Source organism: Trichosurus vulpecula, chromosome 1, assembly GCF_011100635.1.
Source record: "Trichosurus vulpecula isolate mTriVul1 chromosome 1, mTriVul1.pri, whole genome shotgun sequence".
NCBI lineage: Eukaryota > Metazoa > Chordata > Mammalia > Diprotodontia > Phalangeridae > Trichosurus > Trichosurus vulpecula.
The window spans coordinates 568,176,720-568,204,105 of NC_050573.1; the positions used below are offsets into that span (position 1 = coordinate 568,176,720).

The 27,386-nt window shown below is 39.8% G+C and overlaps 1 protein-coding gene across 2 annotated transcripts in view; it reads left to right on the forward strand.

The window, feature by feature from the left end:
* The first annotated feature begins 2,326 nt into the window (after nt 1-2,326).
* The window catches only part of FBP1 (fructose-bisphosphatase 1), a 37,020-nt gene continuing 11,960 nt past the window's right edge, over nt 2,327-27,386 (forward strand). The window contains exons 1-2 of one of the 2 annotated variants that reach the window (XM_036741911.1): nt 2,327-2,664; nt 19,424-19,586. In XM_036741911.1, coding sequence (XP_036597806.1) covers nt 2,495-2,664; nt 19,424-19,586 — 333 coding nt within the window. In that variant the 5' untranslated portion in view covers nt 2,327-2,494. Of the gene's footprint in view, nt 2,665-7,661; nt 7,743-19,423; nt 19,587-27,386 lie in introns of those variants that run through there. The other variant, XM_036741912.1, reaches the window with a different exon arrangement.

Genomic DNA, 27,386 nt, shown 5'->3' on the forward strand with positions numbered 1-27,386 from the left:
GTGTCAGAAGTGGAATTTAAATCTAGCTTTCCTGACTCCAGGGTTGGCCCTCTATCCACTACAATTCCAAGCTGCCTCTCAGGTCTGGTATTATTATTCTTCAATTTGCATAAAAACATATGGATCACTAAAGCTCAAGTTATTATGTAAATCCATAAAGAATGAGCTTCTCATCTAGCATGCCTGGGAAAGGAAGCTCAAAGAAAACAAATCTGAATTAAAATGTAGAAAATTTGCAAAAACCTTATTGCTAAACTATTTTAACTTTTTATTAGACTTAATGACTTCTTTATAGCTAAGTGAATCTTAGTTTTTTTAAAAAGACTGCATTAGGAACATGGTGGTGGGGGAGAGAAGGAAGGACTGAATATACATTGTACTGATGTGCAATTCACTCTGGGACCCATTTTCTCTGTTTTAACCCACTGGGAGTTCCAAGGACACACCTGTTATTTTTCCAATCTGATAGCCCTGAGGCTAAAAAAGAATCAACATCCCAAATTCTTCACACAGATGCCAAAGTAATTTTCCTAAAGTACAGGCCTGATGAAGTCATTGTCTGCTCAAAAATCATCTTGTGCTTTCCTATTCCTTCTAGAATAAAATGCAAACTCTTTCCCCAGGTATTTAAGACACTCCACATTCTCATTCTAGCCTATCTTTCCAACCCTATTTTGCATTACTTCCTTCTCTGTATCCTATGTGTACTAACCAGAATGGACTCCTTTGATTGAGTGCTGTGTCTCCTGTTCATTCCTGAGGACTAGTCCTCAGGCCAGGCATGCAGAACCCTTTCATCTCTGTCTTTCATAAAGTTCTCCTCTTTCAAGACTTAGCTCAGGTGCCACCTTCTCTGTGAAGCTTTTCTTAATTCTCCTCTACCCCTCCTAAAGAAAGCACTTTGTCTTGATCTTTGTCTCATAGAATTATCTTGTTTTATAATTATTTGAACTATGATGACTCCTCCCTAGTAAGTTCGTTAAGGGTAGAGGTGTTGTTTTTTTCTTTCCTCGTGTCTCCAAAATTTATCTCAGTGTTTTGGATACAGCATGTGCTGAATATATTTTGTTTACCTGAATTTGAATTCCAATTGCTTCAAGTTGCTTGGGTTCGAAGGGAACTTTATATGGGACCTAGAATTTGCAGTAGAGAATTAGGAAAAAGAAGAAACTTGGGTACAAAAGGAGGGGAGAGAAGATGGCTCCATTCAACATACTGGTCTCCTTTCTTTTCTAAGTATAAGTTAATGGAACACAAATGTAAGTGTGATCAAGAAAGAGAAGTGATTAATCGAAGTAACCAGACCTCATAACAGAAATTGGCAAGCCTTGAACAACTATTATAACAGGTCACTTTGAATTGGAAATTGGGGGATGAAAGAACAAGCCATGGTACGTGAATGCAACGGAATACTAGTGTGCACTAAAAAATGATGAGCAAGCCGTTTTCAAAAAGAAACTTGGAAAGGCGTATGGACTAAGCAGAGCCAGGAGAATATTGTTCACAGGAACAGCAGCATCATACGATGATCAGCTATGAATGACTTTGCTCTTCTTAACAATACAATGATCCAAGATAATTACAGAGGACTCGTGATGGAAAATGCTCTCCACATCCAGACAACAACTGATAGACTCTGAATGCAGATTGCAGCATAATATTTTCACTTTCTTTATTTCTCCCGTGGGGTTTTTCCCCCTTTTGGTCTGTTTCTTCTTTCGCAACTACGACTAATATGGAAATATGTTTTACATGATTGCACATATATGACCTGTATCAAGGTGCTTACCGTTGTAGGAAGAAGGGAGGGGAGAGAGGGAGAGAAAAATTCGGAACCCCAAATTGGAATGCTAGAATGCTAAATGAATGCTAACAATTGTCTTTACATATAATTGGGAAAAGAGAGAATACTACTAAAAAAATTAAGGTCACTTCCTTCTTGGTGTCTCACTTTTCCTCGTCTGTAAAATGAAGGATACCTTTTATCAATGGATTTCTGAGCAAAGGCGAGGTTCATGACGGGAACGGGATTTTAACCAGGTTTAAAGATAAGGTGCCCTAAATAAGATCGAGCAAACTGGAGGCTGAGCAGGAACCACGAAAGGCAAGAAAGAAGCCCTTGACAGTAACATTGCATTGCAAGCAATAACAAAGTCCCAAACGAAAGGCAGGGTTTGGAACACTGGAGTAACCGACGAGGTAGAAAAGCAGTGACTGCAAAAAAGGCCGGAGGTTGGAGGCTGGAAAACAACTGCTTAGCGCCCCGGGGCGGAGTCGCGCCCCAGGACACACCCCCGAACTCCAACCGAGCCCCAGTTCCGGCTTTGGCAGCCTGCTCCAGTGACTGACCCGAGCCCTGGGAGGTGGAGACTGGAGGCTCCCCCGCACACACCTGCGCAGAGGCCGGCTCAGACGCCCCACTCCAGCCCCTCCGACTGCCTGCAAGACTTAGGACTTTTCTTGCCCTGCGGACACATACCCCTCCGATCCAATCATGGCTGACAAGTCCGTCTTCGACACCGATGTCAGCACCCTGACCCGTTTCGTCATGGAGGAGGGGAGGAAAGCCAAAGGCACCGGCGAGATGACCCAGTTGCTCAACAGTCTCTGCACCTCTGTCAAAGCCATCTCCTCTGCGGTGCGGAAAGCAGGCATAGCCCATCTGTGAGTGTTTCCCCGTCCTTCGCAAGCTCCCCTCCCTCCTTCCCTTTCTGAGGCTGCCCCCGGCCCCAGTCACTCATTCGGCGCCCCATTTTAACCCTGTGGCCCTAGATGGCCTTATCCCCGTCCCGTCACAGCGTTTCCCTACCCAGTTCCCCCAGGGCTCACCATCCAGGGCCATTCTAACGGTGCCGGTCTGTGGCACAGATTGTTTAAACTCTCAGACCCTCGCGGTAGTCAGAGCTTCGTTCAATTGGCAGAAGAATTCCTGGTTATCTTGCCAGAATGGTTGCTCCTGCTTTTTAGCATTGCTCTGAAGTTCAGAGCTTTAAAGGATTGAACGAACGTTTGGATCCTAAAGGAACTTCAGAATTCTTTATTTCAAAGATGAGTCTAGAGTGGATAAGTGACTCGTGCAAGGCCACACAGGCAGTGACAGGACTGGGATTCCAACCAAGGTCCTATGACTTTAGATCTGGTGCTCTCCCACTGATACACTGATTTGTCAGTTAGTAGTAGATTAAAAAACCCCATTCTAATCTGGAAATTATCAGGGATAGAGGGATGGAAAGTTTGTGTTTTCCCCTCTTGGGTCACGATTGTGTTTATAGGAGAGATGAATGCTGAAAGGGATCTAAGGGTCTTCTAATCCACTCATTTTAAAGATGAACCATACTGAAGCCCCCAAAGGTTCACACAGGGAGTGAGTAGGTGGGATAGTTTCAAAACTATGTTTTCTGACTCTGTTTTGATATTGTATTGCAAGACTTCTTGTGAGAAAAGAGTGGATGGATGCTTGAGGTGAAGGAAGATGGCTTTGGGCCTAAGGCTCTTTATCCAGCAATAAACATTTATTAAGCACCTCCTATGTGCCAGACACTGTGCTAAGCACTGTATGTATACATCAGGTCTGTCCCTTGTCATTGATAGCATTGCTACTCAAAGTAAAGCGTGATGGAAACTTGTATGGTCAGAAATCCAATTATAAGTGGCCAATGGCCATTGCCAATACTACTTTAAGCAACTGGTGCCTTGTTAAGCATTTGGTGCTTTTGTAAGTAAAATCATTTTAAATGAGCTAAGGGAACTTGCAAATGTCTCCTACTATAAGTCCTTTCAAATAATCACCTTCAAATTTCTCTTATGTGTAAACCCAGATTTTTGCATACTGGCTTTACTTAGTGTGAGACTACCAATATATGTCTTTTAAATATATCAAATAGATTTCCCCAAACTTTGCATAAAACTAGAATTAAAAGGGACCTCAGAGCTAGTCTAGATCAGCCCTTTCATTTTCTATTTGAGGAAACTGAGAACCAGAGAAGTTAAAAGATTTGCTTGCAATCATGGTTTGTAAGTGGGAGACCCAGAATTTGAGCCTAGGCCTAAGACTCAAAAAACCAAAGCTTTCCTCACTGTGTTAGCCTGCCTATCATACTACCTGGCAGATGACAGCAGGGAGCATTATTTATCTGAGGATAATCCTTGTACTTCAAAACAATTTTCAGTCATGCTTCTAGTCCTAAAGATTGTGTAGTGGCTATATAGGCCTAAAAAGGAGCGTGTTCTCACGTTCTGCCGTCCTTCTCAAATGACAAGAAAAGATGGGCCTCCCTGAATACAGTCGGAAACAAGATTGAAGGAGGAAAGGTCAGTGTCTCTCTTCTTCGTCACCTCTTAAACTTTGGCCTCAGCAGTCTTTGAAATATATTCCATTCATTCTCACATTGCACAGTTAATCTTTTTACTTAAAATTTAGGAAAAGAGACTGGACCTGTGAGTTCACTAATAGAGGGAATTCCAGGATTCAGGTTCCCCCACTGACTCACACTGACCGCAGGATGCTGGCTAGAAGCACTAACTTCTTAGAGCTTTGTGCAAACTGTCTGCCGAAGAGCATCGTTGTTCCTATGTCGTTTATTGTTTGCAAGCCCCTCAATATATATTATCTTATTTGATCTGCTCCACTAACCTCCTGGGAAGTCGACGGTGCTAGTACCCATTTTACCGATATGAAGATAGAGGCTCAGAGATGTGCTCAAGGTCACAAAGTTATTAAAAAAGCAGAGCCTGGACTTCAGCCCAAATCATCAGACATAGGATGCAGTCATTTTCCCAATAATTCATCTTAATGGAAGGGCACTCTGAAATGAAGGATGCTTTTCATTTGAAAAAAAAAATCAGTTCGCTCAGGTCTATAAAGGGGGAGTCACCTTAGGCTCAGAAACGTATCTGTTTTGCTTTTTAGTCTCTGCCCCTCTAACTCCAGAGTCTTCTAGACTCTTATCAATAGCTTAGAAAATAAATGCTTCTCTCTCTCAGTCTCTCTCTTTCTCAGTGTCTCTCTCTCTCTCTCTCTCTCTCTCTCTCTCTCTCTCTCTCTCTCTCTCTCTCTCTGTCTGTTTCTTAAAAGTAGTATTTTCTATTTGAATGAATTAGATAATTGCCTCAGTTCTTTGTTCCCCTTTGAACAAAGCCAAAGTGTTCCAGTTGACATTGGCCTGGTTTTTGCTTGCAAAATCCACCTGGCAGATTTTTAGACCAGACAGAAACACCTATTAACAATAATTCTGTTGTTTAATCATTTTTCAGTCATGTCCAATTCTTTGTGGCTTGCCCAGAGTCACACAGGCAGTGTTAATAATATTAGCTGACATTTATATAACGTCTTAAGATTTTCAAAATGCTTTACATTTATTATCTTGTTTGTGCCTCCCAATCACAAGGAGCTCATGACAGGTATTAACCTCATTCTACAGATCAAGAAGCTGAGATTCTCAGGTTTAAGTGACTTGCCCATGATTGCAGAAGCTAGCAAGTGTCAGAAGAAGGATTAGAACAGTGGTCTAGTGAGGAATTTTTTTTTGTCACATTGGAGATTTGAGCATGTTCATAGGTAACAGGGAAGGAATCCTTAGATAGGGAGAAAATGAAGATTTAAAAGAGAGAGGAGATGATCGAGAGAGCAACCTGCTAGAGAAAATGAGAGCAGAGGGATTGGAGTTACATACACATGTAGAAGGGTTGGCTTTGGTGAGAAGAGCCACCTTTTCTTCAAAGACTAGACTAAACGAGGAAATCATGGTGAATGAAGTCAAGGTCATGGGGAGGCAAGGGAATAAAGGAAAGGGAAGAACATGAGGTACCTGCTCTATGACCAGGAGAAGGGGTAGGCAGAGTTGGAGATCCCAAGTATGGTCTAAAAAAAATGTGGGGTCAGTTTTAAATTCCTTCTTAGATTTTCATAGAGTTACAGAATTTGGTGCTGGAAGGGATCCTTGATTTTATCTAGTCCAATCCTTTCATCGCACAGATAACTAAACTGAAGCCCATTTAGAATGTCTCTTGTGCCTTTCTCTGAATCTGCTCTGATAACACTGATCAGTGTTAAAGACCAGAAACCAGAATTCAGATTTCCAGGTTGCTGGTCACAATAATATTATGCTATGTGACTTTGGATAAGTCACCTGAATTCTAGGGGCCTCAGTTTCCTTGTATGTAAAATAGGGATAATACTTGTTTGACCCAACTCATGTGGTGGTGTTATAAGGATCCTATGAGATAACATAAGTAAATAGTGCAACACTTCAAGTACGTGTGATTCAGTAAGGGTCTACTTCTGCCATCACTCTCTGCTTAACCCACTGCAGTCTGGCTTCTGACCTCAGCATTAAACTGAAACTGTGCTCTCCAAAATTATCAATGATCACTTCATTGCCAAATCCAACAGCCTTTTCTCAGTTCTCATCCTTACTGACTTTTCTACAGTATCTCATAGAGTTAACTGCCCTTTCCTCATCGATACTGTTTCCTCTCTGGGTTGTCATGATACCCCTTTCTCCTTATTCTCCTGTCTGTCTGACTTAAAACTACACCAAGGTCAATCCATGACAGCATCTCTCTGTCTCTGTCTCTGTCTCTGTCTCTCTCTCTCTCTCTCTCTCTCTCTCTCTCTCTCTCTCTCTCTGTCCCTCTTCTTTAAATGACAGACATATCATGGACCCTTACTCAAACCTTTCCCAGTTTGGTCCTGCTAGAACTCACACTTCACTGACATCACCTCGCAGTGTAGGACTTTAGGGGTGTTTTAAATAACAATAAAACATTGTATAAATGACTGTTATTGCCTTTTCCTTCCTTCATTTCTTTTAAAATAATTCTTACAATTTAACATTTGGTTTTGAAAATTCAATTTAGTCCTGAGTGATGTAATAATAATAATAATGACCCTGAAGTAAGAGCCCAGGAGAAGTTACCTTTTTACTAACATGCTTTGAAATCCGTTTCATTTGCTGTCAGGATCCTTGCTGCTTATCAGAGTAGATTCAGAGAAAGGCACAAGAGACATCCTAATTCATTCATGCTGTACAGCTTTAGAGACCACAATCAGTTCTTGCTGAGCTAATGATAATATATGAAATAATATGTTTTTTCCTCACTTTTCTTCCTATATTACAGCAATTTGGGATCTTGAGGTTTCAATAACTCACTTTTTATGTAGTGTTTTAAGATTTATAAGGTGTTTTCTTTAAACAGCCTACTATGGTAAGTAGGGCAAATATTTCCTCCTACTTTATATATAAAGAAAATGAGGCTCAGACAGCTAAAATAATTTGCCCGAAGTCATGTGGCTAGTTAGTATGTAGAGATCTGGGGGGCTTCTAACTCCAGAAACACTTTTTCTACTATCCAACATGGTCGGCTTACATTTTTATTTAAATGCTAGTGGTTTGCCTTCCTTTATGTTCCCCCTACTGGAGTGCTAGGTAAAAGAAATCAGCAGGATCAATACTCTTCCTACTACCCCAAGAACAGACTTGTGGCCTAAAATATCTCCTGTTAGATCTTTGCTTCATGTTTAGTGAATATGCTATTAGAATCACCAGTGAGAACCCAGTGATTGGATACTTCCCCACCTTTCCTGACCCCACCCCATAAAAATAAAAAAAAAGATAATAAGTTACTCCAGTTTAAACTTTGGAACCAGAGAATTAATGTTAAACTAATAAGTGGCAAATATCCACCTTCAGATTTTTGGTGTTTATGACTGGATTGGATTACAGGAATTTTCATCTAACAAGGTTGTATTTATTGAATTCCTCATTCCCCTGTGTTTTAATTATGAATTTTAGCTTTCTTTAAAAAGAAATCCTTCCACCCCTCACCAGAGCCATGTTTGTCTTGTGAACAATGAGGCTTACTTGTACTGGCACCAACTTTAGGATTGAGGGAACTTTTTTCTTTCCCTCTAATTTACATAAATTGTTGCCATCCTCAACTTGTTTGGGTTGGTGCTTGAACTTGTGGGACTAGTTGGTCCATCTGTGGTTAAAATATCTAGCAGTTGTGGCGTGTGGTCAACCAGGTTAAATGATTATAGTTCTTGCCATTTCCCCTTTTGTCCTCTTTTCATGCAAGTCAAGCATGATGAAAACAAGCTCTTGGACTTTGGAATGTTATCTGGAGTTCTATCCGCTGCATCGTCTAACTGCCCGGCTTATGAGTTTTTTATGACCTAGTACATGGTCACTTTTTGTAAAGATGTTTTTGTTGTAGTTTTTTATATGATGCATATTTTTATATGTCCACTCTTTAAGATTCCAAATCAGTAATTGCAAAAGGGATATCACATTTCATTTTCTCCTATTCTGTTCAGATCCATGATTTCTTTATTGTTTACTTTTTTGTTAGATTTGTTAATCCGAAAGAAGAATATACTATAAATATACTATATACTATGGAACATACTATAAATACTCTTTTTACTGTCTTTTGTCTTTGCTCTAATATTTCTTTTTCATCACCGAATTTTAGAGTTCCATTTTCTTTTTCATGGTATCTTCTGCTTTGTTAAAATTTTCTATCCTTTCTTCTGACCATAGATTCTCCTTTCCATTTTTAAAACTAAGTTCCTAATTTTATTCTTTAGCTCTTTCTTCAATTCTTGTTTTTGACTAATCTGAAGATTCTTGTAGGTTTTCCATTTTGTCTTTTGTGGTTCTAGTTATGGTTGCTGAAGAATAATTTTCCTCTGGAGTTTTTTCCTCTCATTTTAGTACAGTATTTTTAAAAATTGCATAAGAGCTGCGTCTCCCTCCCTTTTCCCACAGTATCTCTACCCCTGCTTTGAGCCTTTTTTCCCTGTTCCTCACTTTCTCCATCTGTTTAATGGAATTTTCTTAAAGCCTCTTTCCTTACCACTTTTCTTCCTCTTGTATTTATGTTATTTTATTAGGTGCATTTCTTGCTGCTTTGAGTTAATGATATAGATATAGGCCTAGCTACAACTTTCATTCGGTCATCCTCCCAGAAGTTTTCTCTTTGTTACCTTCTTAGTTTTCTATGTAATCTTGGTCTGAAGGAATTTTTTGCCTTTGTGAAGTTTCCAAATGAGGGGTATATAGAAAAAATTTTAAATCATTAAGCTTTTTTAAAAAAATGTAGGAGGAGACCATTTCCTTGACCTTTTTTCCCACCAATGTCCCTAGATGACTAACTTCCATGAGTATCAAGTTAGGCAATGTTGGTTTTAATTGGTTTTAGTCTTGTTATTTCTACATTCACAACATCTCTCCTTTGTCCTTTCTCTCTACTAATATCTCCACTACCCTAGCTGAGACCCTCATCACCTCTTGCCTGGACTATCGCAACAGTCCCTTAATTGGTCTCTCCTGAAAATCTCATCCCATTTGAATCTCATTCTCCACATAACTGCTAACGAGGCTTTCCTTAAAAATGGTTCCCTTTTGCTTAATTTGCATTTCTTTAATCAATAATGATTTAGAGCAGTTTTTGTAAGTCTAAAAATTGTTTTGATTTCTTCATTGGAAAATTGCCTGTTCATATCCTTTGACCATTTATCCATTGGGGAATGACTCATATTCTTATGGATTTGACAAAGTTCTTTATATATTTTGGATATGAGATCTTTATCGGATAAACTGTGTATAAAAGCCCTTCCCCCCAATTTTCTGCCTTTAGGATCGAATATAAACTCCTGTATTTGACCTTTAAAGCCCTTCACAACTAGACCTCAGACTATTTTTCTGATCTTGTCATACGTTATTCCTGATGAGGAGCATGGAAGTCCAGCCAAACTAGTTTTCCTGCTGGTCCTCATATTCGACTCTCTATCTTCCGTCTCTGTGCCCTCACTGTCCCCCATGCCAGAAATGCTCTCCCTCTTCACTTCCACTTTTTATAATCTACTTTTCCCTTCAACACTCAGCCCTTCTATATAAAGCCTTTCTTCACTCCTTCCCCAGTTACTACTGCCCCCAAATTACCCTGTATTTCTTTTGTACATATTTTGAATAATTTACAGATTTACATATGTCTCCCTCCCTCTAGCATGTAAGCTCCTTGAAGACAGGGACTTTATACTTTTGTCTGTGTTGCACATAATAATGTGCAATAACCATGCACTTAATACATGCTTGCAAATCGACTTATACACGATCTGATCTGCAGCTCAGCTAACTATTAACAGGAGACAGGAGTGCTGAAGGACACAACAAATCCTCCTCTTCAGTCTATCAGCGATAAATTGTTAAAAGTCCTAGACTTCATACCAGACACTGGAGATACAAAGGTAAAAATGAAATAATTGCTGCTCTAAAGTAGTTTACAGGGTGGAGCCAAGATGGAGGCTGGAAAACAGGGATTTGCCTAAAGCTCTCCCCCAGGACCCTCCAAACACCTATAAAAAATGGCTCTGAACAAATTCTAGAACTGCAGAACCCACAAAATAGCAGAGGGAAACAGGGCTCCAGCCCAGGACAGCCTGGATGGTCGCTGGGTAAGGTCTATCGCGGAACTGGGAGCGGAGCAGAGCAGAGCCCAGCATGGGCTGCACCTGGACCAACCAGACCAGCAGCTGGGCTGATCAGGCCCTAGGCTGATCAGTGACCTGTGGCAGTTACCAGACTTCTCAACCCACAGACACCAAAGACAACAGAGAAGGTTAATGGGAAAAACTGCCGAGGACAGAGTGAAAGGAGTTTGCAGTTTGGCCACTGCCCCGGGGGTGGTGGAGGTGGTGCAGCTACAGAAGTATAGCTACAGTTGCTTCCAGACCGAGGTCCACCTGGTGGGAGGAATTAAGTGGTGGATCTGAGTGGGAGTGCAGGGCCTTCTCAGATCTGAGTCTCGTTCTGGTTTGGTGGTTCTTGTGGGAGGAGGAGTGCTGGTGTGGCAGAGCTGGCTGTATAGAAATAGCTCTGAAAACAACAGCACATCCCCTCAAGCTTGGAACAAAGTACTCTATACTCTACAAGCAGTCATACCCCCATGAAAAACTCAAGGGTCAAGTGGTTGGCTGGGAACATGGCCAGGCAGCGAAAACAGACTCAGATTCAGACTCAGACTTTGGAATCTTCTTTGGTGACAAAGATGACCCAAACATACAGCCGGAAGAAGTCAACAAAGTCAAAGAGCCTGCAACAAAAGCCTCCAAGAAAAACATGAACTGATCTCAGGCCATGGAAGAGCTCAAAAAGGATTTGGAAAAGCAAGTTAGAGAAGTAGAGGAAAAATTGGGAAGAGAAATGAGAAGGATGCGAGAAAACCATGAAAAACAAGTCAATGACTTGCTAAAGGACAGCCAAAAAATATTGAAAAAAATATTGAAGAAAACAACACCTTAAAAAGTAGACTAACTCAAATGGGAAAAGAGCTCCAAAAAGCCAATGAGGAGAAGAATGCCTTGAAAGGCAGAATTAGCCAAATGGAAAAGGAGGTCCAAAAGACCACTGAAGAAAATACTACCTTAAAAATGAGATTGGAGCAAGTAGAAGCTAGTGACTTGATGAGAAATCAAGATATTATAAAACAGAACCAAAGGAATGAAAAAGTGGAAGACAATGTGAAATATCTCATTGGAAAAAGCACTGACCTGGAAAATAGATCCAGGAGAGATAATTTAAAAATTATTGGACTACCTGAAAGCCATGATCAAAAAAAGAGCCTAGATATCATCTTTCAAGAAATTATCAGGGAGAACTGCCCTGGTATTCTAGAGCCAGAGGGTAAAATTGAAATTGAAAGAATCCACTGATTGCCTCCTCGAAAAGATCCCAAAAAGAAAACTGCTAGGAATATTGTTGCCAAATTCCAGAGCTCCCAGATCAAGGAGAAAATACTGCAAGCAGCCAGAAAGAAACAATTTGAGTATTGTGGAAACACAATCAGGATAACATAAGATCTAGCAGCTTCTACATTAAGGGATTGAAGGGCTTGGAATATGATATTCTGAAGGTCAATGGAGCTAGGATTAAAACCAAGAATCACCTACCCAGTAAAACTGAGTATCATGCTCCAAGGCAAAATATGGATTTTCAATAAAATAGAGGACTTTTAAGCTTTCTCAGTGAAAAGACCAGAGCTGAATAGACAATTTGACTTTCAAACACAAGAATCAAGAGAAGCATGAAAAGGTAAACAAGAAAGAGAAATCATAAGGGACTTACTAACGTTGGACTGTTTTGTTTACATTCATATATAGACAAAGGGCACAGGGTGAGTTGAATATGAAGGGATGATATCTAAAAAACATCAAATTAAGGGATGAGAGAAGAATATATTGAGAGAGGGAGAAAGGGAGAGATAGAAGGGGGTAAATTATCTTGCATAAAAGTGGCACGAAAAAGCAGTTCTGTAGGAAGGGAAGAGGGGGCAGGTGAGGGGGAATGAGTGAATCTTGCTCTCATCGGATTTGGCCTGAGGAAGGAGTAACATACACACTCAATTGGGTATCTTACCCCACAGGAAAGAAGGAGGAAAGAGATAAAAAAAAGGGGGACTATAGAAGGGAGGGCAAATAGGGGGAGATGGTAATCAAAAGCAAACACTTTTGAAAAGGGACAGGATCAAGGGAGAAAATCGAATAAAGGGGGATAGGATAGGAAGGAGCAAAATATAGTTAGTCTTTCAGAACACAAGTATTGTGGAAGGGTTTTACATAATGCTACACATGTGGCCTATGTTGAATTGCTTACCTTCTTAGGGAGGGTGGGTGGGGAGGGAAGAGGTGAGAGAATTTGGAACTCAAAGTTTAAAAGCAGATGTTCAAAAAAAAGTTTTTACTTGCAACTAGGAAATAAGATATACAGGCAATAGGGCATAGAAATCTATCTTGCTCTACAAGAAAGTAAGGGAAAAGGGTATGGGAGGGAGTGGGGTGACAGAAGGGAGGTCTGACTGGGAAACGGGGCAATCAGAATATATGCCATTTTGGAGTGGGGGGCAGGATAGAAATGGGGAGAAAATTTGTAATTCAAACTCTTGTGAAAATCAATGCTGAAAACTCAAAATTTTAAATAAATAAATAAAAAATAAAGTAGTTTACATTCTATCCCTTCCTCTTCCTTGCACTGATTCAAGAAAAAAAGCTGTCTCTGGGTAACCATTTTAAGTGCAAAGTATGTAGGAGCTGTATAGCCATAACAGATGGCCTTGAATTTTCCAATTATTGTATAGAGTCTTCCTTATTAGAATGCATGTAACTGAGAATGGTGTTGGGGGTAGACATTCAGCTGAGGCCCAAGGATTCCCAAAAGGGGCAGGGTCCCTAAATGTTTCACTATGGAGAAGACTTCTTTTCTGATGTTCCTACCATTACCATCAATGCTTAAATCACAGGCCGATCTATATTTTGATTTTAGGGATTTTTGGTTTTTGGGGTTTTTTGCGAGGCAGATGGGGTTAAGTAACTTGCCCAGGGTCACACAGCTAGCAAGTGTCAAGAGTCTGAGGTGGGATTTGAATTCAGGTCCTCCTTATTCTAGGGCCAGTGCTCTATCCACTGCACCACCTCGCTGCCACTAGACTTTAGTTTAAAACAAATTTTTTTGGACTTGGGCTTCAAACTTTAACTGGAAAAAAAAATTGACCATTGTGCAGACATCAGAGATTTATCTCCAAGGCAGAAGGTTGCGTGTAGGAGTTTCTCCCAACAGCTTCAGACTAACCCAGTGGGAAAGCAACCAAATGCCTAGAGGCCAGCAGATAAGATTGATCGCTTTCAAGATAGGTGGGAAAATTCCCATAATATTAGAATAATAGGCTTCATTGGCCATCTACTCTTGCTCTTTCCCTGACAATTCTCCCTATGAAGTGGGAAAAAACTGGGTAGTCCAAAAGTCACAAGGCAGTGACCTCTGAGGGTAGTCAGACTGTGCCTGATTTGTTTTTTCTGGGAAGGATTTGCGTGGTGAGGGGTGGGACGTGAGTTCCATGCACCTGCCTCCTTTCTTACTTGATATTTAATTTTATTAGAATGATATTATGTAGGACTTTGACAGTTACCAGATGTCCTTCTGTCAGAAATCTTGACAAGTGGCTAGATATCATAGAATTTATTCTGGTCTTCTGGGTAAAGGTAGTATGTCATTATCAATTTCTTGTCTCTGCAATATCTATCAATAAGTAAATTGAATTTTCTAAGCCAGGCTGATCATTTGCTCCTAGAATTAAATGTGAAACCCTTTGTTTGGCATACAAAGTTCTTCACATCCTCGTCACTTGCTACCTTTCTTGTCTTCTTACACGTTACTTCCCTCCATACACTCTATAATCTAGCCATACTAGCTGACTTGCTTTTCCTTGCACATGGCACTCCATTTCCTGTCTGTGTATCTTTGCACAGAGCTGTTCCCCATGCTTGCAATGCTCCCATTCTTCACCTGTGCCTCTTAGTCTCTCTGGTTTCCTTCAAGACTCAGATCAAATCCGACCTTCTGCAGGAGGCCTTTCCCTCTGCTGATACCTTTCCCTCTACATTTACATTTCATCTACTCTATATATGTCTTGTGTGTGCCTGGTTATTTTCAGGCTTGTCTCCTCATTAGAACATAAGCTCCTTGAGAGCATGAACTGGTTTTTCTTTTTTTTTTTTTCTTGTATCCCCCGCACTTAGCATAGTGTCTGGAACATAGTAATAAAAGCTCCGTTGGCCAACTGCTGTGCTTGCAATTCTAGTAGTTGCCAGCAGGTAATACCTTTTATCTAACTACTGCTTCATTTCAGTAAATAGAATTTCCATTGGCAGGAGTAACTGAGAGGCAGAAATAGAATACAGCCAATTGTGTTTTATATATAAATGTGTGTAGTGTGTTCATATAAACTCTATATTAGAATTCCAAAACAAATTAATAATAACTATTTAATATATTTGTTTTACAAATTTAAATACATATATACACACACCTATACGTCTCAGGATTTGAAGAAATGCAAATGACTAGAAACAAGCTAAATTCTTTTTCTTAACAAGTACAACTGTTGTCAATAAAGTTTGACTTTGATATTCATTTCTACTTGAGCAAAACTTCATTCATAATGATCCTAGGCAGATGGATATTTACCTGTTATTTTGTTTTCTTGCTGTCTATGTTAATTATTGACAGGACTCAGTTCTCACTAATAAGGTAATCTCTCCTGACGTGCAGCAGCCTTGTTTATCCCAAGGATGCCTCAAACTACTGTTTTTCCTACCTTCCTGGTTCTTGGTCTTTCCTCTTCCATGTCTTAAGTAGAAAAAGTGAAAACATTTGATTATCTTTTTCAGTACTCAATTAGAATGGGATTTTTTTTTAACTAGGTCCCACAGTTTTATAAAATGCTCAGGCCAACTCTCCTTCCCACACCACTATGCTTTTTTTTTTTTTTTTGGCAGGGCTGTTGGGGTTAAGTGACTTGCCCAAGGTCACACAGCCACTGCCTGTGTCAAGTGTCTGAGGCCAGATTTGAACTCAGGTCCTCCTGACTCCAGGGCCCATGCTCTACTCACTGCATCACCTAGCTGCCCCTGCCACTATGCTTTTTTTAAAAATGCCTTATCTTATTTTAATTATAGTCATTTCCAAGTGATACTCTGCACCCACTCTCAAAAGCTTCCCTTATTTCAAAGAAAAACAAGAAAACCAGTTGACAGGCACAGTGCCTGATACCATATGCAATCAATCAACAAGTATACATTAAACACCTTCTATGTGCTAGGTGCTGGGGTGGAAGTACAAAGAGTCAGACAATCCCTGCCCAAAAAAAGCTTATATTCTAATAGGGGAGACCGCAAATATGTATAAAATATATGCAGCCCAAACATAAAGTTTACATATGTGTACACATACATACGTGTTGTTTGTCCTTCATTTTTTAAGAGGACCGGTGACATCACAGTGATATACACACGCACACACATACACACAGTACACATATACACAATACATACACGCATAGATACATGGCATTTGGGGTGAATCAGAGAAGCTTCTGCCTAAGCTTCATCTTAAAGGAAGTGAGGGGCTCAGTGAGGTAAAGATAAAGTGGGAGTGCGTTCCAGACGTGAGAAGAACAGGAAGAAGTAAGTTTGGCTGGATCACTTAGTGCGGTAGGGAGAGGCTGGAAAGATAGATTAAAGCCGAGCCGTGTAGGACTTTAAAAGTGAAATGGAGGAGTTTGATTGAAGTGGCAATAGGAAGCCATTGGGGTGGAGGCGTGACATGGACGTACCTGCACTGCACTCTCAGTGTTCCAGAATGTTCCTCTGCCTCTACCGCCATTAGCTCAAGCTGCCACTGGCTGTGATTCCCGCATTGTTGGAAGGCTAGTGAACAGAATCCTTGTTCCATGAAGCCAATTAATTTCAGGTAGCTTTTATATAGCAATTTTTAAAATTTAACATTTTTCCCCATTATTTGTAAAAACAATTTTAACATTCTTTTTTCAAATTTTGAGCCCCAAATTCTCTCCCTCCCTTTCCTCCCCCTCTCATTGAGAAGTCAAGTGATTTGACATAGGTTATACATGTGTAGTCATACCAAACACATGTCATGCTTGCACAGCTATTTGAAAAAATGTTTACTTCAAAGAGAAAGCAAGAACAAATGTACAAACATTTTCTCCAGAACATCTGAGATATACTTCCTCCTACACCATCTTGTCTCTGAGGAAGTAGGCTTCAAACTTAGCTCAGTTCTTACATAACATTGATCCTAGAAGTTCGCGTCCAGATGTAGCGTGACTACAAGATGAAACTTTCTGTTGGTCTCACATCCAGGTCTCTCCCCTCCAAAAAAATCATCCCTCACTTCCTGGGCCATCGAGGCAGCACCGGCTGAGAAATCTAGCCTGGACTCTGACTCCCCCATTCCTGTAGCTTGCTCCCTGGTCCTTCTGAAAGTCCAAAGGTCAGAGACTCCGATCCTTTGACCCGACCTTCACGGATGCGATGAATAAAGAAGTCATTGAGAACCCTCAAAAAATGAATGAGGCCAGAAGTCCGTAGATGAAGCTGGGAGAACTTTTTGGGTGCCTCCAAAGCCAATCAACACATGGCTAGCTGACTGGAACCTATAGGGACTATTTATGCATGCTCTCTCCAAGACATAGCTTTTATGTGTCACTACAATCCTTCTAGAAGTAGGTTTCCCAGGTCTTCTACATGGAGAGTTGTCATCCCAGGTTCTGTTCGCATGCTCCAGGAGCCCAGGACATTCTGATCTTCATTTCTTCCCCAGAAATAACTTTTAAAATCTCCAATGCTTTTTGTCATCCTTGTCCTTGTGTGCTTGCTTCTGCAGCCACAGCTCCTTCTGAGCTGTAGGGCTCTGGACACTGTTCTTAAAGAACCATGCTCACACTTTCTGTCACTCGACCTTGCTTCCATCATCTGTACATATTTTTTTTAAAAATGGAAGTTGTGCAATGAATTAATTTGCATTCACACTCAGCTCTTTCAACAACTCTAGATTATTTCTCTTTGTGTCTTCAGAACTCCAGTCTTAAGAATTTCCTACCTTGGGGCAGCTAGGTGGAGTGGTGAACAGAGCACCAGGCCTGGAGACAGGAGGACCTGAGTTCAGATCCAACCTCTGACCCTTGACACATTTATGAGCTGTGTGACCTTGGGCGAGTCACTTAACCCCAATTGCCCTGCCTTCCCCCCTCAAAAAAAAAAAGAATTTCCTACTTTTTCTGAACTAATATTTCCTATTACAATTCTAGTCTGTAAGAGCCTATCTATCCTTTCTTTGAACCTTTGCTCTCTCCACGTCTAGACAGTGAGCCTCTCCGGGCCTTAGTTTTCTCTGTTGTAAAGTGGGGAAAATGGTACTTACAGTACCCATCTTACAGGATTGTTGTGAAGGAAGCGTTTTTGTACCTTAAAGTACAATATAGAAGAGTCATTGCTATTGAACGCTCCCTAATAAAAGCTGCATAGTAGAATGAGCACCGAATTTGGAGTCAGAGGACCTGGATTCAAATCCTGCCAATGCTACTTTAGATCAGCGTGAATCTTAACTCACTCCTTTTTGGGGGGCCTGAGTTTTCTCTTCTCTGAAATGGGGGCACTGGAATAAATGACCTCCAGGGTTCCTTCCTGGCCTATGATCCTCTGAGAAGATTGCCAATTTTGCTGAGCTGGGTTTTTTGGGAGAAGTTAATTTTGGAGTAGTATAGTTGGTTCCCTCTCATGAACTGAACAAGAGGCACTTGGCACTGAGGCCTAATCGGGGGAACAGAAGATCTTATGAAGATTTCAATTCTAGCTCTGTTGATGATTCTTTTGAAACCATTAGCAAATTTTATAAATCTTCCCTCTAATACAAATGTTGTTAATGAGCATCACAGGAATCTCATGAGGAATGAGTAAACAGAAAGAAAAAGTACTTTAGATTTTTCAAAGTATTGAGGTCTGTGATAGCCAATAAAATCAATCTCTCTGATTCCTCAATTTTAAAATGGTTGTAATAAAATTAACTGTGTACTTCAGAGTTGTGAGAGTTAAACAAGATAATCTGTGTAAAGTACTTTGAAAGACAAGCCTGGTGTCAATATCAGTTATGATTCTTATCAGTAATAATTTCAATATGAGAAGAAGAATGAATATGTAGTTATTGCCTAGAAGTGAAGAGAAATCCCTGGGGATCTTCCCTTTGGAATCTCATAAGCCAATCCATGTTAATGTTCTAATACCACTTTGGTAGAGAGAGTTTGCCCCTCAGGTTGAGATACAAAATGGTACAGTTCAATGGCATATGCCAAAATTTGGGTAGTTGGAGATAGCCTGTGATGCTGAACCACAGAAGACAGATGTGTAGTCCAGCTGGAAGCTCTGAATAAATGAAAAAAGAGGCCATTATTTTGAGTGTCGGTCCATTTCACAGAGCTCTATAATGAATGGCTAACAATTGTCTCTGTGTGGTGAAAGGACTGCTAGGTATGGAGACAGGTCCTATCTATAATGCATACTAGCTATATGAATGTTGAAAAGTCTCTGAACCAATCTGTGCCTAAAATTTCTCCAACTGTAAAATGAGAATATTACCTTAGAGGGTTGTTGTGTGGATCAAATAAAGCAATCTGTACAAAGTGCTTTACAGACCTTAAAAGGCTATAGAAACACAAGAAATTGAGGCTATGCTGGAAAGACCAATGAGACCAGGAGTCAAGGGACTAGATGATCTCTAAGGTTTTTTCCAGTTTTATCACTCTTATGATTTTAAGACTTCAGTGCTCTCCTTGTTAGCTATACTCTCCCTTGTAGGCTGCACTTTGGCCCAAGAAATCTTTCCATTTCTGTCAAATGGTTCTTTTTACATCTGAGCCTGGAATGGCCTCATTTCTCTCGACCAAACCGTCCCTTCCTTCAGAACTCTATTCGATGTCTTTTGGAGAAAGTCTATTCGTGCAGTCATAACTCTGCTATATATCTTGCTTGTTATCCTTGTTTTTAGTTTTGATGGTTTTTATTTTCTTCTAGCTATGGAATTGCTGGCTCTACCAATGTCACTGGTGACCAAGTCAAGAAGCTGGACGTTCTCTCCAATGACCTGGTTATTAACATGCTAAAGTCATCCTTTTCTACGTGTGTTCTTGTATCAGAAGAAGATAAAAATGCCATAATAGTAGAACCAGAAAAAAGGGTGAGTGTTTACATCTACCATGACGTTGGTTTTGTATTATATTCTCTTTTATGTTTAGAAAAATCCATGATTTCACTGGTTTGGCTTTTCTTGGTTCTCTTCCTACCTTGCTGGCTATTCCTTCTTCATAGATAAACCCTCCTCTCCTTGGTCATCTTTCGCATCCTGTTCCCTAACTGAGTATGCTCCTAAGGCTCCGCCCTCTGCTCTTCTCTTGCTGTACCATCTCTCTGGGTCTCATTATTTCCCACGGATTCATCTTTTAATCCATAGATCGATAATTATATATTGATTAGTCAACACACTTTGATTAAGCACCTGTATGCACCCAACATTGTGCTAGGTTCTGGGGATACAAATACAAAAACATGACCATCATTGCTCTTAATGGTCTTAGATTTTGTCAAAGGAAAAACATGTAAATGTATATGTAAATGCTGCATATAGGTACATTTATGTGATATGTGTTTGTGTTTGTGAATTTGTATATGTATGTACGTGTAGCAGGGCTTTCACCTAAACCACCTGTAACAGTTTTGTAGAGGAGAATGTGAGTATGTGGGGCAAAGTAATGCTTACGTACTCTTGAGAAAAAATACACCAAATTTCCATCCTTCATCCTGCTATTTGACTCATATTATTAATTATAATAGGCTCAAAGGCAATTAAGGGGTATACTCTGGTATTACCTCATAAATTACCACAAATATAGATATTATCTGATTAATTAGCTCTGAGGCCCCAGCCAGATTAATTACATATATATGTATATACATATAATTATGTATAATTATTGTATATAATTATATTATATATAATTATATAACATATGTATTATATACATGCACACATATATACACATATACATACACATACACACACAACACACACACACGCACACACACACACACACACACACACACACATATGAAAACTGGAACCACATTCAATGTAGCTGGGGTTTAGGACTGACCCTATCTGTGTGTAGAGCAATACTCCCATTTGAGTGTAAATAGGTAGGGCAATGCCCACTACAAACTCATTTTTCTTCTTAATTCTCATCTTGGGCTTTAAGGTAATCTAAGGAGGTTTGTTTACTGAAATTGCAATAGTTTGCATTAATTAATTAGCTCTGAGCCCCCACTCTGATTAAATAATGTTATTTAATAAAATTAGAAAGACTTCATTCAATAAATGTTTGCTCATCTTTCTACATATTTCAGACATAATATCCTAGGCTTAAACAAACAAGTTATTGGCTATATCATTTATCAACAATAGAACAATAAAACATAAGTGATTATTTACAGTGTATTAGCTGTAAGAAAGGTCACAGCCAAATTCACTTTTAACTATCACTATAACTACCAAGTTCTCCTGAATTCTAAAAACAGAGTCCCAGCATTAAGTTCTCTCTGGATACGAAATTATAGTCTCTTTTCAAGAATTCTCTTTATGTTTCCTTAAAAGGTAAAGGTTAAACAAGTTCTCTTAGAATGTTTTTCTTTGTCCTCTCTTCAGTCATTACAGTTGTGATTCAGTTTTAGTTAAGATCTCAGCCTCCTCCCTGATTCCTCATAGAATGACCTAAATTATCACTCCAAATTTCCATTGTACCTTAAAGATACAGTGACAGTAGACACTGTTTCTGTGGGAGACCTATGAAAGCTGGTATTACACTAAGTTCTTTCAGGTAAAGTCTCTCAGGAATTCTCTTCAGAATGTCACTTTGAAATAATTTCTTCTCTGCAGAATTAGAGTTAAATTCAGTTTTCTCATGATGTTTCTCAGACTCTCGTAAAGATAACAGTTAATTCCTATAGTCTCTTTCTCTCCCTCTTCCTCCCCCTTGCCTCTCTCCGCCCCCCTCTTCTCTCTCTCCTTTCCCCCTCTCTCTCTTTCTCCCTTCTTTCTCTCTTCTCCCTCTCTCTCTCTCTCTCTCTCTCTCTCTCTCTCTGTCTCTCTCTCTCTCTGTCTCTCTCTCTGTCTCTGTCTCTGTCTCTCTCTGTCTCTGTCTCTGTCTCTCTCTCTCTCTCTCTCTCTCCCCCTCTCTGCTCCCTCCCCCGCCCCCCCCTCTCATTAACTCTCAAAGGGTACAGTTAACATTAGTATTTCTTAGACCTTTCTCTGGGGTAGTTAACTATCCAAAACTCCGCCGGAAAGATGTTATCTTAATCCACTTAGTGTCTCACACAGCCCCTCTTTAGTCATGTCAGTTAACTTTCTCAAGATGGCAGTTAAATGTCACTATCCAAGATTTAAAGGTTCAGTAACAATACTGAATGTCTCTGTGAGGGGGGTTTTTAAGCTGGAGGTGAATACACAAAGCAAATACAAGGATTTTTTTGAAGGGGGGAGTGGGGTATAAGCAGCTTTGAGGATCAGGACCAGCCTCATGTAGAAGAAGGAGACCCTTGAGCCCCTGTTTCTTCATTATGCTGGGTTATTGAGAATGTCCCTTTAGGGGCAGCTAGGTGGTACACAGCACTAGGCCTCCAGTCAGGACGACCTGAGTTCAAATCTGGCCAGCCTCAGCTCAGACACTTACTAGCTGTGTGACCCTGAGAAAGTCACTTCATCCTGTTTGCCTCAGTTTCCTCATCTGTAAAATAAGCTGGAGAAGGAAATGGCAAATCACTCCAGTGTCTCTGCCAAGAAAACCCCAAATGGGGTCACGAAGAGTTGGAAACAACAGAAGAACAGCAACAACGTTCCTTTAAGGTCTAAGATCAATATTTCTTGTAATTGGTAAATTCCAGGAGAACGCGGGCAAATCTAATACGGTGTTCATTTTCCCAATGGTACAAAAAAAATTTTAAATTGAATTTTCAAAAAAAGACAATTCACTTCTCAGTGGCAGGGGTAGACACTGTGATTCCTTATTCCATTAGGCAATCTTTATGTACTATGTTGCTGCTACTTTTTGTCCTTACCGTAGTTTGGCTTTGAACTGTGTTTAGAGTGAAGCTTCCTTAACAGTCTCTCAAAGAAGCGTTTCAGCTCTTCCTTCCTGATTTCACTTCTTTCCTAACCTTAAGCAGTTATGTGACAGCATGAAACCTTGGCCAACACGAAGTTTCATGATATGACCATACAACCAAATACTGTTTCCAGTGATTCATCAGGTTAAACTAGTTTTCATCACATTAGCTTACCTATGAAGATATTTTATAATGGATGTTGGAACCATGCAACGATTTCCCCTAGCCCAAAGATATATCTTACTCAGATATTCCTACGAAGTCATGTTGCCATTAGAAGTTAGCCCTCCTGGGATCGCTGTACCTGGCACATAGGAACATTGATTTAGAGATGAAAGACACACTAGAGACCCCTGGGTCCAATTCCCTCACTTTACAGAAAAGGCAACAGAGAGGTTAAGTGATTTACCTAGGGTCACATAAGTAGTAAGGGTGGCCTTTGAAACCAGGTATTCCAACTCCACACTTGGTGCCCTATCCACTACACCGTGTTGCCTCTCAAACTACTCTTACGGAGGGTGATACAGTCAAGGGTCTGGTCCCCAATTTTACAGATTCAAAAACCAAAATGTTTCATCTACCCAGGAGACATCTAGCCATAGAAGCTTGGTTTGCAGAAAGCAAACTCATAAGAGGATGAATTATAAACCAGAATGAATGCCAACTTATTAATTCTTAAAGGTGAACTTGGGCCATAAACTGGAATGGATTCCTTTTATAGGGTACTTCCACCTGGTGAATAAGCCTGCCCAGAAGAAGAATTAGAGATTAGGTTACTAAGTAAGCATAGCTGTGTGACCCTGAGCAAGTCACAATCACCCTGAGTATTAGTGGCTTCATCTGTAAATCTAGGAGTTAGCAGAGGACTTCTTAACATTTTTTGTGTCATAGATCCCTTTGGCAGTCTGGTGAAGTCTATGGACCCCTCCTCAGAATGATGTTTCTAAATATATATAATATATAGGATTAGAAAGAAAGCCAATTATACTCGGCGTCCCAAAATTCTTAATACAGTTTTAAGCTTAGATAGGACAGAACAAACATGGCTAATAGATAACTAATACCCAAGAGAACAAGGGAGGATTAGTAAAACATTTAGCTCTTCTTCATGAGTTTGTCACTTGGCCCAGGAAGTGAAAGAAGTGGCAGTTGTGATTGCTAAGCCTGTTTGAAGGATCGTGGTGAATGGGGGAGATATTACAGGATTAACTTGATTGTTGTTCGGTCATAGATGACTCTTCGTGACCCCATTTGGGATTTTCTTGGCAAAGATACTGGAATGGCTGCTGTTTCCTTCTCCAGCTCATTTTACAGATGAGGAAACTGAGGCAAATGTTTAACACAACTAGGAAGTGTCTGAGGCTGGATTTAAACTCAGGTCTTCTCACTCCAGGCCCAGCACTTCATTTACTGTACCATGACATAGCTGCCCCAAGGACAGACCTTGTCCTGAGTCTTTAAAAAGGAAAGTGAATATAATCTGCAAACCATAAGCCAATACACTGAACTTGAGTTCTAGGCAAAATTCCAGAATAAAATTCTAGAAGGAATGGTTAGTGAACATCTGAAAAGGGACGCAGTGATAATGAACTAGCGTGGCTTTGTCAAGAACAAGTCAGGCCAGGTTAACCTCATTTCCATTCATCACTGGTAGCTCAAAGGAAAGCTATAGGTATTATCTAAATAGATAGTAGCAGAGCATTGAACAAAGCCTCCCTTCTTTCTCTTGTAGACACAGGAAATCTGAGTTAGATGATAAGAGAAGTTGTTCAGTGGATCCAGGAATGGTCGAGTGGCTAGACCAAGATTGTCCTGAATAGTTTGACATCAAGTGGGAAGGAGATTTCCTTTGGAGTATCCCAGGGATCTATGCTTGGATTTATGTTAATTAACATTTTTTATTAATAACTAGGATAAAGGCACAGATGGAAGGGTTATCAGGTAGATGGCACATATTTGTAGATGGCACAAAACTGGGAGGGATAGTTATGACATTGGATGGTAGGGCCATGATCCAAAAACATCTCACCAGGCAAGAATATTTGGCAAATCTAATGAGAGGCCATTTAAAAAGAATCCGATGTAAAGTCTTACACTTGGGTTCAAAAAATTGACTTTGTAAGTAGAAGATGGGTGAGGCCTGTTTAGATAGTAGTTCGTCTGAAAAGAATATTTGAGGTTAAAAAAACAAACAAACAAACCTGAAAAACATGAGAATGATCTTCAGCTGCATTAAGAAAGGCATAATTTCCAGGACTAGGGACATGATAATCATGCTGCCCTCTTCTGCCCCGATTGGACCACACCTAGACTATTGCGTTCAGTTCTGGGGCCCACATTTTGATGAGAACTTTGGTAAGTAACCAGAACAAGCAATGCCTGAAGATTATGACATAGGAGGACCTGAGGTTGTTTAGAGAAGACTTGGGATAGGGTGGGCATGGGATGATAGCAATCTTCAAGTATTTGGAGAACTGTGTTATGGGAGTTCTACTAAATTTGTTCTGCTAAGTCCCTGAGGACAGAGCTGGGAGCAATGGGAAGAAGTTCCAAAGTGGTAAATTAAGACTTATAAAGAAAAACTTGTGAATAAGAATGATGCAAAAAAGTGCAGTGGACTATGAGGGTTCCGCCCTTACTCTTCCTGAGTTCAAATCCGGCCTCAGACACTTACTAGCTGTGTTACACTGAACAAGTCACTTAACCCTGTTCGCCTCAGTTTCCTTATCTGTAAAATGGGCTGGAGAAGGAAATGGCAAACCACTCTGGTATCTTTGCCAAGACAACCCCAAATGGGGTCATGAAGAGTTAAACATGACCAAAAAGCTCGACAACAACAACCTCCCTTACTAGAGGCCTTCAGGCAAAGATCGAATGACCACTTATTGATATGTAGTAACCATGGGTTTTTTTTTCAGGGATGGGCTGAATAAAAGATATCTTCCCAGCTCTCTCTGAATTCTGAGATTCCATGTCTAAGACTGGGAAGCTTCAGTAGCCTGATAGTTTTCCTTCTCTCTGAGGATATTTCCTTTAAATGGCAAGGATCAGCTATCTGAAGTTAGAACTGCTTCTCTCCTTGTAAATACTAGGGACACACTGAAGCATTTTTCATGATCTATTATTCCTTTTAAAATGTTCCTCATCAGTCACCATTATGGCTTTCCAGATGATAGGCATTTATATTTCCAGAGGCACTTTAAGTTCAGGTGCAAAATATTTATAAATATTATGTTTCTGTGAAGATATTTTTAAAAGTCCTTTTTTATTGTGCATTAACAATTTTTTAAAATGTCTCAAGACACAAAGTGGGATATATAGGGAACTGTGAATTTCTACCATGTGCAGTGCTTTAGCATTTCAAAAAAGTATGCGTACGTGTGTGTGTGTGTGTGTGTGTGTGTGCACGCTGTCCCAAAAGTCTTAGTGCAGTTTTAAGATTTTTTTTGGGACACTCACAATGCACAAACACACATACATGCACAAGTAATATGATGAGGAAGAAAAAGTATACACATAGATAACTATACATATACAGATACAGACTTCAGACTAAATAATTATGTATAAATATATATTTAACCAGGTAGCAGCAAAATGTCCTATTTTTCACCCTTTCTAAACCTCTCCTCCCTTTCCTATGTTAAACTTTAAAAATATTTATTGAAGCTTTTTTTTAAAAAATGTATCTTTCACTGCCTCTAGTACTGTTCTCTCCCCAATAACAAATATATAAAATCAAATATGTAAAAGCAAGCAAAACAAATGAAGATATTAACCCTATCTGAGAATAGGTCTGGTTCTGTATCTCTTTACAGAGAGGTAGGAAGATGTGCTTCTTTATCAGTCTTTTGTGGTCATTCGTGGTCACAGTTTTATCAAGTTCCTGAAGTCTTTCATGGTGACTTCCCATTACATTATCATGGTCAATTCTGGGAAGCATTCTGAAGTCGTTCCCCAACTGATAAATGGTCAAAGAATGAACAGGCAGTTTTTCAATGATGAAATCAAAACTATTGTCATATGAAAAAATGCTCTAAATCACTATTGATTAGAGAAATGCAAATTAAAACAACTTTGAGATATCATCTCATGCCTATCAAATAGGCTAAAATGACAGAAGGTGAAAATGACAAATGTTGGAGGGGATGTGGGAGAATTGGAACATTAATTATGCTGCTGGTGGAACTGTGAACTGATCCAACCATTTTGGAGAACAATCTGGAATTATGCCCAAAGAGTTATAAAACTCTGTATACCCTTTGACCCAGTAATACCACTCTTAGGCCTGTTGCCCAAGGTGATCAGGGAAAAATGAAAAGAACCTGCATGCTCTAAAATATTTATAGCAGCTCTCTTTGTGGTGGCAAAGGACTGGAAATTGAGTGGATGCCCATCAATTGGGCAATGGCTAAACAAGTTGTGGTGTGTTTGTGATGGAGTACCACTGTCCTGTAAGAAATGACGAATTGGTTGATTTTAGAACAACACAGAAAGAAATAATGAAAAGTGAAGTTAGCAGAACAAAGAGAATGTTGTGTACAGGAATAGCAATATTATTTGAAGAATAATTGTGAACAGCCAAGTTAATCTTAGTGTTATAAATACTCAAATCACTAATAAAGGACCTATTGAAAAAGGTGCTGTATACCTTCAGAGAAAAAACTGAAAAACACAAGTATGCATAGCATGGTTCTACACATATTTATAAATCTGTGTCAAATGGTGGCCTTCTCCAGTGTGGGGAGGGGAGGGAGACAGTTTGGAACATAAAATGTAACAGAAAATATAAATTAAATTTTAAAAAAATTCTGTAGCC